Here is a 16,159-nt window from a genome sequence, read left to right on the forward strand (position 1 = left end):
TTTCTGTTTTCTGTGAATCGAGTGATTGAGCCTTTAGGAAATTGTGTGCCTTTAGTTTCTGGGATTGTATGCCCTCTTCATAATTGTTCAGTTCTTTTAAGCGTTCACTTATTAGGATTCTGGTGAATGACGTACTGGGAATGTTGCAATTAGCAAATTTGTTGTTTCTGATTCCATTTCTTGAGTATGATGAAAATGACAATCTGTGACTCTTTGTTTCTGATTCCATTTCTTTTCATTCGCAAATTTGCAATTGGAGATTATGATGGGAATGCTGCAAGTTCGGTCTCGGAGCAGTTTTCCCAACTAAAATGAATGTCGAGGCTGGTTCCAGTGGCAATTAATTATCTTCTGAGCTCATGGATCATGGTCGTTGCTGGCACGGTGGTGGTAAGCGGAGCATGGAGCGCGACGATGATGGTGGGAGGAGAAATGGTTTTAGGGAGAGAGAGGTCGAAACTGTTTTTTTTTTTTTTTTTTCTAAATTTTGAATTGACCATTTTAGCCCTCAAAGTGGGCCCCATTATCGGACTTAACGTCCAATTTGGACGAAAAATGAGACATTGGGCACGGAAGACAAAAATTGGAAAGTTCAGGGGGTAAAAAAGTGAAATTGAGAGTTTGGGGGGTGAAATGATGACACCCCCAAACCTCAGGGGGGTAAACTGAAATTAATCTTTATTTATTTATATTTTTCATCTCTATAAATTCAACCACAAAGGATTCTGATTAAAGAAATAGCTGCATCTTCTTAATTTGTCAGTTACAAAGGAGGTACCGTAGCTAACTTTGCTCTGCAAGATTGCAATCAACTCCAAGATGTCTCAATCATCACCTCTTATAACATGAACCCAATCTTGATTTTGGGTATCTCATGAATCTCTTCTCTTTAGATTTGAATTGCTAAACGTGAAAATGACATACCCAGAGTATTTAAGAAAATGATTAAATTCAGTTTACTCCCCTGAACTTTAGGCCTAAAATCAGATTGGTCCCTCTTTCTGAAAATCGATTACGATGGTCCCTATACTCTCAAATGACATCACCCGAGTCCAAAATTTGAATTTGGCTCGAAACATGACGTCAGCTGCTGAGTTGGAGCCGACATGGGGGCCCACAATGAGAGCAAAATGGACATTTCAAATTTTTCTAATTTTTTCTCTCTTTTTTTTAATTTTTTTCTCTATATTCTCTCTCTCCCCCCGATATGCTCTCTCTCTCTCCCCGTTCTGCTCTCTCTCTCTCTCCCCGATCTGTCTCTCTCTCCCAGATGCTCTGATCCGCCTTCCCCTCACCTGGCCCGGCTCTGACCCGACCCTCCCTTCCCTCCTCCTCAACTCCCACCTCGACTCTGTTCCCGCCGAGCCCTCCAAGTGGGCCCACCCGCCCTTCTCGGCCCACCGCACCCCCGAAGGCCACATCTTCGCCCACGGCGCCCAGGACGACAAGTGCATCGCCATCCAGTACCTCGAGGCCATCCGCAACCTCAAAGGCGCAGGCTTCAACCCAATCCGCATCGTACACGTGTCGTACGTCCCCGACGAGGAGATCGGAGGCCTCGACGGCGCCGCCAAGTTCGCCGTCTCTGACGAGTTCAAGGAACTGAAGGTCGGGTTTGTTTTGGACGAGGGTCAGGCCAGCCCCGGCGATGAGATTCAGATCTTTTACGCTGATCGGACGCCGTGGAATTTGATAGTCAAGGCGAAGGGGATGCCCGACCATGGTTCTAGAATGTTCGACAATAGTGCCATGGAGAATCTGATGAAGAGCGTTGAGCTTATGGCGAGGTTCAGGGAGGCTCAATTCGATGAGGTCAAGGCCAGGAATGCTGCTAATTCGGAGGTCATTTCGGTCAATCCGGTTTATTTCAAATCCGGGATTGTTTCCGGCGATGTGAGAGTCATGTGGTTTTGTCAGCTTAGTGGTTATTGTTGTGTTTGGTGTTCGAAATTTTTTTTATCACAAATACAAAGGTGTTTGATTGTTGGTGTATTTAGGGATATGCGATGAATATGCAGCCTTCTGAGGCTGAAGCAAGTTTTGATGTGAGGTTGGCGTCGTCTGACTCGAAGACGGAGAGGAGCCACTTCATGTCGCCGATGGAGGACTCGAGGAGGTTGGACACCTTGCGGAAGTCGGCGGTGGTGGTGATGGAGAAGACCTGGCGGAGGACGCCGCTTTGCTTGCACTTGCGGACGAGAGTGAGGGCGCGGTCGAGGTTCTTGGCCACGTCGGCGGCGATGCGTCGGACGGGGCGCTCGTAGAGGGAGGGGGAGGCGGCTGCTATCCGGACGGAGCATCTGGGAGAGAGAGAGACAGATCGGGGAGAGAGAGGGGAGAGAAAGAGAGAATATAGAGAAAAAAAATTTAAAAAAGAGAGAAAAAATTAGAAAATTTTGAAATGTCCATTTTGCCCTCATTGTGGGCCCCCATGTCAGCTCCAACTCAGTAGCTGACGTCATGTTTCGAGCCAAATTCAAATTTTGGACTCAGGTGATGTCATTTGAGAGTATAGGGACCATCGTAATCGATTTTCAAAAAGAGAGACCAATATGATTTTAGGCCTAAAGTTCAGGGGAGTAAACTGAATTTAATCCTTAAGAAAAATTAAAATTTGTCTTTAGTTAGTGAAAATGATTTAACATTTATGCTAAATGGAAGATATTGTAGATAGAGAAGACACAGACTCCATTGAAACAAAATGGACAAGAAATTTGGGATTTAAGTTCTTTGGAATTTAAGGTCATGAAAAGTGAACACAAAGAAGATGAAGTGTTGTAGATTTCTAGCGTAAAGGGTTAGACAGAGTCACGGAATTAACGACCCAACAAACCATTGAAAATTTCATTTAAGAAAGTCATGGGAGATTGAAAATTTCTACAAAAGTATCATCTATTATCCAATCATGAGACATTGGAGGGAGAATATACTTTCAAAGTAAAAAAAAAAAAATTGACAATGTTTGTCGTGGAGGTAAGAATAGTATATGTTTTTATTCTCTTATTCCCAACTTAACAACTTATTCTTGAACATGAAAAAACTTGACAACTTTGATTTTTTCTCCCCTTTCAAATGAGACGTCATTGATAGGTGCAAGAAGAATATGAAAATTACTATGATTTTGAACCTAAAACTAAAGTTGATGACGTCTGTATTTATACAGATGATGTTCAATGCATATGCTGTGGCGGAGCCAAAAATTAAACTCAAGTGGGGCACCTGGAAATCTTAGAAAAAAAAAATTTGCATATGTCAAGTAATCAAACTTTAATAAAAATTAATAAATTAGAATAAAGTTACGAAAATATCAATATTTTAAAAAAAGTTATATATATTTTTAATCAAATTTATAGTTTTCTTTATGATGGTTATATATTTTACCTTTGATTTTTAAAATTATAAGACATAATAGTGTTAAGGTTAAAAAAGCAAGAAATTATATTTTATCTTTGATTTTTAAAATTATAAGAAATAATAGTGTTAATGTTAAAAAAGCAAGAATTTGAAAACAAAACTAAGTCCAATGCTGCAAAAGGCCTCGAATCTGAGACCTGCAGCTACATTAGTAGCTAGAATCAAGGAGCCACCACTGCACCAACTTGGTATTTAGTTACCAAGGGAAAAGTAGTATTAAAAATCCCAGTGGGGCACGGGACCCACTAGGCCCCAACGTGGCTCCACCCCTGCATATGCATGTAACATCTTGAGACATTTGATCTTCTATGAAATTAACTTTTGAAACACTTCATCTTATTGTTCGTTGTTTTGTGTATGTCTTAATTTGATGTACATACTTAACTCTCGGTATACTATGCATGTACATACTAACTTTGACACATATTAAACATAAAATTCTTTCTAAATTAATACTTTATGATTTTATCGATAAATTAATAATCATTAATTTATCGATTAAATTATTTTACTAAATTAATAATTTCCTATGGTTCCAACCTTATTAATTTATCGAAATTTTACTGTAGAACAAATTCGTGGAGAGAGAACTGTTATTTAGGCCCCGTTTGGGATTGCTTCCCTTTTAAAAAAATCAGATTTTGTTCAAAATTTTAGATTTTAATGTGTTTGGTAAATAAATAAAAAGCAGCTTTAATTGAAAGTTACAGGTCACTGGCAGCAGATTTTAGAAGCAGCCCAGAGGTTGCTTTTAGAAGCTGTTGTGGATAAAAACACGCTTTGTAGTTGTTTTATGTACTGACAACACTTTTTAAAAATATTATTTACCAAACACGAAACTGTTTTAATTCACAACTGAGGCTAGTTTGGGATTGCTGTGACTTTTAAATCAACAGCAGTTGCTGTGTTGTAGTCTAGTGAGTAATTCATTGTAGTTTGGAGTTTGGACTTGTTTGTCCAAACAAACTCCAATTTCTTAAAATCTTGCCAAAAAAATGTCCATTTCTGAATAAAAAAAGGTCGGGTAAGCCCATATTTGGTTTTTTCCAAAATAATTTATCAAAGAGAAGGAAAAATACATAAAAGGAACAAAATCGGCTAACCGTTACAATGGTCTGACTCTCCTCAAAATCAGCTTTCAATTCCTTATCACCCGCCTTCCTCTCTCGGAATCGCCCACCTTCTTTATCCTCCTCAAACTCTAATCCCTACAGTATCTTCCAAACAAAAACATTAATACATTATTGTTACAGAATGAAAGCTGAATCTTCCAATGTAAGCTCTCTTCTTCCTTGCATGTATTATTTCTCGTCTGTCTTCTCTGTTCTTATTTCAAATGTTGTAGGGAAACAAGTTGATCTTTCATTTTCTTCTTTGCAATTTTATTTAAGATATAGATCATCGTATTTGATTTTAAAGATGTCTGCGATAATCTAACGTGGGGTATCTAGCCCATGGTGCAATCAATAGCAACGCCAACTACTTGGGTCATATATAGAAAACGGAAGAGAAGAAGAACACAATTCAAACTTTCATCTTCTGGAATGAAGAATGTGTTACCATAAACTTATATAACGGGATGCTTTGAGAATCCATTCCAAATTTCTATTGCGATCAAATTAACTCAAACATCCGAAACACTGGCTTTTCTGGAGATATATAAGTAATCAGCATGTTCTTGTATCAGGTTATACATAAGCAACAGCATTAATTCTCCTACTTTCTTTTAGTTTCCTGTCTAAAATACAAATTAACATCGATCAGCCCTGCAATACAAGTTCTGAGACTTGAAAATACAGTTTTTAAATTTTCTGCTAATGCCTGCCACCGCAGCATTTTCATTTTTGTATTTTGATGGATTCATTTGTATTGATTGAACTTTGTGCTTTGTTATGTCACTCAGCGGATGATGCGATTTGGGAGTTGCCTGCTGGTTCTCCAATCCTAGTCTGGTATCTATGTGACCGATTGTACAAAATGTACAAGTCGCAGTTTATTGGAGGTCAGAAAGAGAAATTTGTGAGGTATGGAATCTACATTATACTTTATACTACTGCTCGTACATCAACTGGTCTTGAAAATATTTAGCATCTCTCAATGAACAAACTTGTAGTATCGATGCCAAAAATTCTATATGTCTTCCTGCAAAATGGCTAATGGGGATATTCTTATTGATATTGTTTATTATAGTTTTGGCATATGTTGACTCTTGTAGGTTAGATGATTTGGATTCTACAACGTCAATGAGTTCAGATACTGGTAAAGTGAAGAAATGTGGATTTAATATAGAGGGACTGGCTTTTACTGATCGTAGAAAAAGACAATCAAAGTCCGTTAATTTTGGATTTCCGAGGGGATCAGATGGACTAAAGACATTTGGTAGATCAATTAGAACTGGGGTCAGCCGTGCAGTGTTTCCAGAAGATCTTAAAGTTTCGGATAAAAAGATATTTGATCCACAAGACAAGTCCCTCCTGTTATGGAACAGGCTTTTTGTCATAGCATGTATCTTTGCTATATCCATTGATCCTCTGTTTTTTTATCTCCCGATATTCGATCAAGAGCAGGAATGCCTCTCTATCGATAGAAGAGTAGCAACAACATCTTTAACTATGCGATCTTTAATAGATGTTTTCTACCTTTTGCGCATGGCTTTACAGTTTCGTACAGCTTATATTGCACCATCATCTCGGGTGTTCGGAAGAGGTGAACTTGTGATAGATACTTCACAGATAGCACAGCGATATCTACACCGTTACTTCTTTGTTGATCTTGCTTCTGTGCTGCCCGTACCACAGGTTAGAAACTCCATGCTCAGTTTCTACTAGTTTGCAAGCATGTATGAACAGAGAAACTTTTATATTAATTTCCCTCTAAATCTTAAATAAATAAAAAATAAAAAGACGAATAGATAGGATTTATCAACAAAATCTTTGATGAAGATCATGCTGACTCTTTACTAGAATACGATTCAGTTATTGCCTGTAGTAGCGCAAGTCTAATGGTATCATGCTATATTTCATAAGCTAATTTTGATAGAAAATAGACTTTGATTTATCTTGTTTTATCTGCAGATTGTGGTTTTTATATACTTGCATGGAAATGGTGCAGCAGTACTGTCTACGAAACAAGCATTGCTATATGTTGTCTGGGTTCAGTTACTGCCAAGATTTGCCCGCTTACTAGCTTTAAACTCAGACCTTAAGAAGAGTGCGGGTTCTTTCGCCGAAAGTGCTTGGGCTGGGGCTGCATACTATTTGCTTTGGTTTATGCTTGCTGCTCAAGTAAGTGTTACTCTTGTTACGTAAGGACTGCACTACCCTATCCCCACTGTTGGCTTACGCCCCCCTCCCTCTCCTTTACTTATTTTTTATTTTTTTTAAAAGTTGAGTTCTTATTAAGCGTGGAACCTGTACTTCCCATACATTTAAATCATGGTTAAAGTTCCTTGTAGGATGCCTTAAGCCGTTTGTTGAATTTATAGATAAACCTTTCCAGGTCACTGGGGCTGCCTGGTACTTATTAGCTGTAGAACGCTATGATACATGCTGGCGGGAAGCTTGTCATAAGAGTGGAAAATGTCGAGTAGAATTTTTGTACTGTGGCAGTGAGGGAATGAAGGGATACAATGAGTGGGGCAAAATCAAAGGGGATGTTCTAAAAAAGAGCTGCAGTGGTTCAGATGATGACCCCGACGGCTTTAACTTTGGAATCTTCAAAAATGCTGTATCTTCAGGAGTTATTTCATCGACTGTCTTTTTCGAAAAGTTTTTATACTGCTTGTGGTTTGGATTAAAAAGTTTAAGGTATGTTATCAATTTTAAAAATAATTGTTTTTTAATAATAGATCCATTGGCAACCTTTCTTGTGCTGCACACAACTATCCAGACATTTAGCTTTACCTGATTAAGGTATCATGATTTATTACTCTGCATACTAAATTTTATATGGTCTGTTTCTGTTTTTAGTAATAAATCTCTGGTACGTATGTTGATGAGTGCTAGTTAGCACCAAGATCAGAATATCATTTGATGTTTTTAAACGAGATTCTTAAGTATAGCCCTTTCAAAATATATTATTAAACACGGAACCAGATTCAGTACTTGAACGCAGTAAGTCATAAAATTAGTGTCATTACCTCGTTCATCGATTTTTAATTTGGAAATCAATATTTAATTGATAATTTTAGACAGCAAGGTGCTATTAATTGCAAGATGGAATGATGAATTCTTTCGGAGTAGTAAATGTTTGTTGGAGAAACATATATGTTTTTTGAAATCTAGCTACTTTATAGCAGAGTTTTCGCCCTGTTTAAATCTAGCTACTTTACTGGTATTTACACTACTTACTCCTGTATGCTCTTCTACATCCCACGGCACTTGGGGGGACTTTCTTAATACGTACGGCGTGTTTTTTTTTTTATAACATTCAATTCTATTAATATGCAGTAAATGATCAACTTTTAAGATATATGGCACGTTTACATTCAAAGTTCAGTGAAAATTGCTAGTTTTCTGATTTGGGCTCTCAAGTACTTATTACTGGTGTTTCACTTTCTACAGTACACTTGGCCAGGGGCTTGAGACCTCTACCTATTATCTGGAGAATATATTTTCCATATGGATAGGCATTTTTGGCCTCATCCTGTTTGCCCTTCTGATTGGAAATATACAGGTGAGCTGTAAATCACTCTACTGGATGCTTCATTTATGTCCTTGGCTCTGGTGGAGAGTTCATAATCTGGATGAAAATTGAGGATACCTTCATATGGGCACACTATTGAGTTGATCCAAATGCCGTACCAATTATACTTCCAGAAATTACTTTTATTGAACAGAACAATAATGCTACAAACTTATTTCTACTTTCTACTCTTGTGTGGTTGTAACTTTAAGCCATATTGCTGACTTTTGGAGCTTAATGAACATTGTACAGACCTATCTTCAGTCTCTCACAATTCGTCTCGAGGAGATGAGGATTAAAAGGCGTGACTCTGAGCAGTGGATGCACCATCGCTGGCTTCCACAGGATCTTAGAGAAAGGGTCCGGCGCTATGATCAATATAAATGGTTGGAGACTCGAGGTGTAGATGAGGAGAGCATTGTCCAGACTCTCCCAAAAGATCTCAGGAGGGACATTAAACGGCATCTCTGCTTGAATTTGGTCAGAAGGGTAAGTATATGGTTTAATCTCTCCATTCACTAGTGTCAGTCATGTTATTGGATTTATAACTGGATATGTTCCCCTTACATTGTGCCATAAAGTTCATAAGCTGTATTTGTATATGCTTGTGAATGTTATGTGGAATGCACATATTTGTTGGATCTTCCTTCAATGGCCAAGTTAAATCATAAGAAGCATATACGCGGCCACACAGTCGTGGAGATTTAGATCAGCTCAATATTTTTACTTGTTCATTTGTGTTTGCAAATTTCCAGGTATGATCTTCACATGGTTGTGTTTGCAGGTGCCTCTTTTCGCCAATATGGATGAGAGGTTGCTTGATGCGATCTGTGAGCGTCTGAAACCAAGTTTATGCACAGAGAGTACATTTATAGTCCGGGAAGGGGACCCTGTTGTTGAGATGTTATTCATCATACGTGGTCGCCTAGAAAGTGTAACCACAGATGGTGGTAGGAGTGGATTTTACAACAGTGGTTTGCTCCAGGAAGGTGACTTTTGTGGAGAAGAGCTCCTAACATGGGCACTGGACCCGAAAGCAGGCTCTAACTTACCATCATCTACTCGAACAGTGAAGGCTTTAACTGAGGTTGAGGCATTTGCTTTGGAAGCAGAGGAGTTGAAATTTGTTGCCAGTCAGTTTAGGCACCTTCATAGCAGACAGGTTCAGTACACCTTCCGGTTCTACTCACAGCAATGGAGGACTTGGGCATCCTGCTTTATCCAAGCTGCTTGGCGCCACTACAGGAGAAAAGTGGCGGCAGAAAAACAAAGAGAGGAGGAATTTGGATACAGTGATGGAGATGATGATGGTGGTGGTGGCGGTGATTTTAAAAGCAGTTCTGGTAGATATTCGCTTGGTGCCGCAGTCTTTGCATCCCGCTTTGCAGCAAATGCTCTTCGTGGTCATAGGCTTCGCAGTGAAAGCACCAGGGGGCTACTGCTGCAGAAGCCCCCTGAACCTGACTTCTCGGGTTATGATGATAAAGAATCCTAGTCTTTAACTTGATATTGAAAATCCAAGAGCTGGGAAAACTTTTGCCAGCTCCGGTGTATAAAATATATACAACTTAGGCACTCACGCAAACGATGCCATAGCATGTTTCCGGAGCAGTTTCACATTATATGGCTAATATACTATGGCAGCAAGGGGTAAACTTCAAAGTTAGCATCTAGTGTGTGTGTGTGTGTGTGGAAAGTTCACCATTTACTGAATTCTTCGCGTCACTTATACTTGGTTTCGTCCATGTTATCACCAAGCCAAAGAAATAAAATAACGAGGAAAAAGTGCAAGAGACTGATCTGTGAAATCATCTCTGACTAGGTTACATTGTACCACCAATTGTGGTAGGGGCGTATCATAACATGGTTTTCTCTATGCAACCAAGTATGTTCAACATCTTTCCTACCTCTGCTGTCCATACACTAAAAAATGGGTCACTCTTCCTCCCACCCCTCGAGTACATATTCCCTTCGTTTGTGATTCATATTATAACTACTCTGTTGATGACTAGGATGGGCAAATAGGTTGCTTGCCTGCAGGGTCTCTGCCCTGCAGGTGCTCGGAATTTGGGAGTTGAAACAAGTTGCAAAGGACAACCAAAGCGGATTCAAATGGTTAGTCGACCGTGCTACTATAACTCTCAAAGATATTGAGGTGTTCTACCCGAACAAGATTGCTGTGCTAGCTTTTCACACAAGCAAGATGATAGTGTATCTAAGAGCACATTACGATGTACAACCTTAATGGAGGAATGTTAGGGACGGCTCAACAATATTTAGACGAAGTTTCTTATACATTCTACACACTAAAAAGCACTTTAAAACTAGTTGCCTCTCTACAAGGCTGAACTCAATTCAACCAGAAGTAAATTGAATAAAATTACATTGATAGTTTAAAAAGAACAACAACAAACATGGGTTCTATAGTCAAATTAACCCAAAATGGATCTTACTATGCACAAAACTGACACCTTTTCATAAAGCGGTTTATTTTCTAACCTCTGAGGACTCGCCATTTTTGTACAATCATTTTGACGAGCATAGGATCATAACACCATTAAAATCACAAAAAGTATTCATGCCTGGATTACATTTGAGTACTGATCTGCCACCCAATCCACTGGGACACTGGCCTCCCACCCAATCCATTGGAACACTGGCATTCCGCATCCATCTCTTTCCGCTACTCAATTACGCCAAGCAGAAGACAATTCCAACTCAACATCTTCTTCCCACCAAGTAGCAGACTGCAATATCAGAACACATAAGTAAAGCAATGAACTTTTGAGTTGACATTCTTTGATTCAAAATATGCTTTTCGATTTGAATTTCTAAGTTTTTAGAGGATATTCGAGAGGATAATTGTGATTTCTAAGAGTTACATAAAGAAGAAAAACCTGAGATACACAAGGTAAATAGTGTACAACTTATAATAAACAAAGAGATACTGCCGTCAAAAGATTTATTGACTTGACTGGGCAAGTGTAAAGGTTAGATCTAAGCAAATTAAGTTTTTAGAATTCGTATAAATCACCAGGTCCTAATTGGATAATTGGGAGTAAGCTGAACCATCACCTAATTTCACAAAGTACGTTTTTCTCATCATACTTCAAGTTACAACAGAGTAATGCAGTGAATTCGATAGTGCATTTTCCTTTAAATCTCAAGTCTTCTTATGGAAATGAATAGCCTATACCAAAAAATACTAGAGCCATAGGTGATAGGTCTGCAGAATCACTAATAAATGTAACTGATCTTGTGTGTGTGTGTGTGTGTGTGTGTGTGTGTGTGAGAGAGAGAGAGAGAGGGTAAACATTGAGGAATGGTAGTTTGAATTGTATCAAGTATTATACTATGAAACTGTTTTTCTTCTTTGGTTTGAATTATATTATGAGGCCAGTAACAAGAAAAGGTAGGAAAAAATATGTCAAGTTGGGAGATTGGCTATTCAAACAGAGAGAAACTAGCGACATAAAAAATTGGAAATTCTGAACAGAAAAGAAACCGTTGAAGGTAAGGAGAGGGTAACCTTGTAGCCTCTACGAAGAAATTCCAGCGAGCTTCCTTCTTCCTCTTTAAGTCCCAAGACCCTCAACAGTTCTTCTTTCGTCTAAAAAGCAAACAAATAATGAGCCTGAAAGCGTAACAACCATATCTAGCAAGTATAAGAGCTGAACCGATGCTTGGAGTTTCAGATAGATGTATACTTCACCCAGAGTGAAGCGTGTTGCACTCTCTGCTACGCAAGCAAAAGAACCATCTGCTTGTTTGAGCATTACCTGCCAAGGCCCTGAACTTGAAAAAAGATGAGAGAAATACCACAACATAATGATTAAGCAGCAGATAATCATATTGAAGAAGAGAGTATTTGACAGAACAAAATAAAAACCAAAAAGCAGAAGAATAAAGTGTAAGAAAATCATGGTTAAAAACTACAGACAAGCTGATTGTATAGCAATAGCCTTCCTGAGGCATGCTTGGGTTAGAGTACCATATCATAAATGTAAATGAATTCTCCATCAAGTCCACACCACACAGATAATAGGGCTTGTATAAATTAGCATGGCATAAAAAACTCCTGATTATTCTCTAATTGTTCCTCCAAGAAGAGCTTGATACGTGTATAATGTAAAAGATGGACTGTGCTCCAGTTTGTAATACAAAATAAACTATAAACCTTAGTCATCAATATCAACAATAAGATCAGGAATGAGAAATAATCAGGTATATAGGACTGGTTTTAAGAAAGTACTACATACCAGGGTATTGGCGAAATAATGCTCCATTGTAATTCACTATATAAGGCGCTACTGCTACTGTCTTAGGAGTTAAGAAATAAATGGTTACCAAAAACTTGAAATAAGAAAGAAAAATAACAATTAAGGTAAATAAGTTTAATTTACCTTCGAGTACTCTCTTATTCGAATGTAGAACACTGGAATAAATTGTGAAAGAAATCGATAATGCAAATCCTTGGTTGGAAAGCCCACAAGGCCCAAGTCAGCACTGCATAATTAACAGCTTCTAACTCATAATTAGAAGAATATTCAGCAAATTGCCAAAAGAAATTTGATGAATGGTCAGGAAGGCAATAAGGATTACCGCAATGTGTCAAGTTCGAGATTGAATAGAAGTGCTGGGGTTGACATGGCAAATTGTTCCTGTAAATACCAAGGGTCAGTAAACAAAAAGCGCCACAATACTTTCACATAAATTGAAGGATTTGAAAACGCTATCCACACATTTATTCTCATCATTAATATGTGAAATTGTGAACTTTAGGCTGCAGACAACTACAAAATTATAAGAAGACAATGAAACTTTTATACTCTATTTTAAGATAAGTTAGAATCTGGAAGGTTATGTGATTGGGAGACAGTTAAGACACGTGAACACGTTAATATGCCCGGTAGCTATAATTTTCTCTGTTTAACTAGCATGGATAGTTTGAGGCAGCCAGCATATCAATATAAATCACACCAAGATTTTTTCGCAAGAAGTATTTTATTAAAAGATAAAGCAAAGTACAACACAGGAGAACAAGATGCCCATTGAATTTGCTAGCTATTATGTCAGACTCTGGATCTCAAAACAGCATCGAACACAGAGACAGTAAAATCCAAAAGAGCTAAACCACAGCAGCATTACAATTATAAAGAATAGCATGGAATGAACTAATTCTAATTCCGAGGAAAATGATGCACACAAAGATCCCAAAAATGAAATCATTCCCCCCTCCAAAGCAGCCCCCCCTCCCCCCCTCCCCCCCCCAAAAAAAAAAAAAAAAAAAAACACAAAAACACCAGCAAATATCATCAGCAAATTTTCCCAGCACCAATCCATTTTTCTCCCGCCCAAAAACTTATCTTTCACAGCATCAGACCACAGATTCCAAAAACCCTGTCCAAAAGAGCTAAAACAAATGGTTCAGACATTCAGAACCATCTTACACATTAAACACCAAAAGAGACAGACAAACAGCTGGTCCTCTCCTATGTCACAGGTATTGGAATTTCCATGAGTGAATATATTGAGAAAATTAGAGCACATACTTTTTAAACTAAAATTAGTCAATATGTGAAAACAAGACATGGGTGAGACACACTCAACCTTTGCCTTAATACCACAGTCCACAGGTCCAATAATGAAAATGATAGCACATATTCAATGATTTTTAAATAACCACCATTTGCAAATTCAATTTGTAGGCCGCTTTATAAATTTGAAAGTAAATAGTACTGAAATGGCTTAGCAAGTTTGACACCAGGTTGCTCAACCATATATGTGAGCGCATATCAATATACATCCATTCACAAGTCTTCCTACTTCTGGACTTTCTAGAAAAAATAACCGTAGTTTTTAGATTCCAATAAATAAATGTACCGCATTAAAAAGATCAGCTAGCTGATATGAAACTCATTTTTGCTGAAATATGACAACAGAAATGTGAATTTTGTAATTGACATCCAAAACTTATCACAAAGAAAGAAAGTTCATTGACGAATTCAAGTTGTAAAACCACAGATATACAAGTACACCAACATCCAGCTAAAACTCATGAAGAGATGGAACAAAAGTTGATGGATTCGAAATAGGTGAGAGGAGTAACAAGGAAGAGACCATACCACAAACTTCTCAATTCCAGCAAGTTCTCGCGTGCTACAATTAATGAACATATAAAGAGAAGGAGGCTCATTGGATGCCCAGCGACCTGTGATGTAAGAGATAACATAGAGATGATTATTAATTCTCTTGTCCAAAGATGGAAAATGTGCATCGAACACAGAGAGATAAATCAAATTGGTGTAGAAAATCTTCTGTTGAGATGAAAGTTTCAGAGAGGAAAACAAGCAATCAGAAAGATGAAAAGATTGAGTCCTGCAACCAACCTTCATTTTCATCTTCGAAATCAAAATCAAGTGTGTTCCTTATGGATCTGAAGAACATGGTGACTGGACCACCAGGAACATCATCAAGGGAACCTATGGTTAGATCACCAATCTGAAAGCAAATAGTCAAAAAGAAAACCCATTTAAGGAGTTTGAAGTTAAAGCGTACTCTACTTACTGAAGAGTACCAGCGGCACTAGCATGTCAGTATAGATTCTATAAAGAGGAAAGTATAAACACAAATAAAATTTGGCAATACTTAAAATAGATATTTTGTATTATTACTTGCGTATTACGTTTGTTAGCCTTTTTTTACAGTGACTCCAAACTTCTATGCCAACCACTAAAGCAATTCTGCATACATAAGCTGAGGAGACTCCGATGCAACTGATTAAAGAAATCAATCAGAGGATAGTCTGTGAGTTATTTTTTACCGAGTCAATAGCTGTTTTAAACATCTCAGAAGCCCTGCGCCTTTCTGGCTTATCCGGAAACACCTGAATATAGGAAAACTATTACATACTTTCCAAGTGGAAGGTATAAAACATATATCTATGAAAACGAAGATCCTTCTTACAATACAAACTTTCATCTCCTTTCTCTCTTTCAGCTTCCTTACAACAGTCAAGGCGAGTTGAACATTGGCATCAATGAAGTCATCTGAAGACCCCTTTACATGTTTAGGAATTTGTGAAAATCAAGTCACAAGTATTCAGATTGCTATGTGTCACTCAACGAATAATATCATGAGAAAGTACCTTATAGGAAGATATGTTGCTAGGAAGGGGCCTGGAGACGCAGCAAATTCCATGAAAAAAGAAGAGGTATTAGAAGAAATCATGAACTCCACATAAAAGCCTAAACAAAAAAAAAACTAACAAACCATTAGATTGTACATTAACATTACACCACTTCCAAGTTCAATGTTCTTTAACTTTCTAGAAAGATCTAATCCTGAAAGCCTGTGACTTTTTAAGTTGAGGAGAATACTGATTGGAAAAGCAATGCCTTTCAAATTATAAATTCAATCGTGGGTTGTGCTCGAACGTGAAATTCAATCATGGGTTGTGCTCAAACGTGAAAATTCAATCATGGGTTGTGATCAAAAGTGAAAACTCAATCATGGGTTGTTCTCAAACGTGAAAACTCAATCATGGGTTGTGCTCAAAGGTGAAAATTCAATCATGGGTTGAGCTCAAAAGGCCATTCTTGAATCAAATTCGTAAGCTTTTTCAGGGTAAGCAAAATGTCAAGATAGAAGCCTTACGGGAAATCAATCTCCAAGCGGGTCTTGCCATCTTCAAGAGCATAGGCAAGTGAATTCGCAGCGTCAGTAACGAGAACTTCATACGACTTGGGCTTGTAGACTGCGACGCCGGTCTTGGGGTCAAGACTTGAAGCTTTGTCGACGCATTGGATTCTTGTGCTGGTGTTGAGTGGGAGAGCTCGGAATGATGATGAGGTTGTGAAGAAAGTGGCGGTGGTGGTTTTGGGTAGTGAAGAGAGAGGAGTGCGGGGGAGAATGAGAGGGTGTTGGGTGGAACAATGTGGGGAGACAGTAGAAGAGGAGAAGGCCATGGCCTGTCTCTGGTTTGGGTGGGTTGGGAGGGAGAGGAGGAGGGAAATGGATGAGGTTATGATAAGGAATTTTGAAGGACTTTTGATGTTGTTTA

At 38.3% G+C, this 16,159-nt stretch overlaps 3 protein-coding genes across 3 annotated transcripts; 2 read left to right on the plus strand and 1 right to left on the minus strand.

The window, feature by feature from the left end:
- Positions 1-359: 359 nt before the first annotated feature.
- Positions 360-2,049, plus strand: LOC133728606 (uncharacterized). Its single transcript, XM_062156030.1, has 2 exons — positions 360-435; positions 1,271-2,049. Exons 1-2 carry the CDS (start codon positions 360-362, stop codon positions 2,008-2,010), a joined length of 816 nt encoding a protein of 271 aa, XP_062012014.1. The 3' UTR covers positions 2,011-2,049.
- A 2,533-nt stretch (positions 2,050-4,582) lies between these two features.
- LOC133725003 (putative cyclic nucleotide-gated ion channel 8) lies at positions 4,583-10,321 on the plus strand. Its single transcript, XM_062151996.1, has 8 exons — positions 4,583-4,689; positions 5,318-5,438; positions 5,630-6,212; positions 6,489-6,698; positions 6,913-7,220; positions 7,977-8,088; positions 8,350-8,586; positions 8,882-10,321. The coding sequence occupies exons 2-8, from the start codon at positions 5,392-5,394 to the stop codon at positions 9,590-9,592; spliced, it is 2,208 nt and encodes a 735-aa protein (XP_062007980.1). The 5' UTR covers positions 4,583-4,689; positions 5,318-5,391; the 3' UTR covers positions 9,593-10,321.
- A 142-nt stretch (positions 10,322-10,463) lies between these two features.
- Positions 10,464-16,159, minus strand: LOC133725004 (protein LPA3). The gene is made up of 12 exons (XM_062151998.1): positions 15,754-16,159; positions 15,245-15,275; positions 15,064-15,156; positions 14,921-14,983; positions 14,487-14,598; positions 14,223-14,308; positions 12,700-12,758; positions 12,501-12,603; positions 12,357-12,417; positions 11,805-11,887; positions 11,627-11,707; positions 10,464-10,844 (listed from the first exon to the last, which is right to left on the minus strand). Exons 1-12 carry the CDS (start codon positions 16,062-16,064, stop codon positions 10,785-10,787), a joined length of 1,143 nt encoding a protein of 380 aa, XP_062007982.1. The 5' UTR covers positions 16,065-16,159; the 3' UTR covers positions 10,464-10,784.

The sequence above is a fragment of the Rosa rugosa genome, chromosome 1 (assembly GCF_958449725.1).
Source record: "Rosa rugosa chromosome 1, drRosRugo1.1, whole genome shotgun sequence".
Classification (NCBI taxonomy): Eukaryota; Viridiplantae; Streptophyta; class Magnoliopsida; order Rosales; family Rosaceae; genus Rosa; species Rosa rugosa.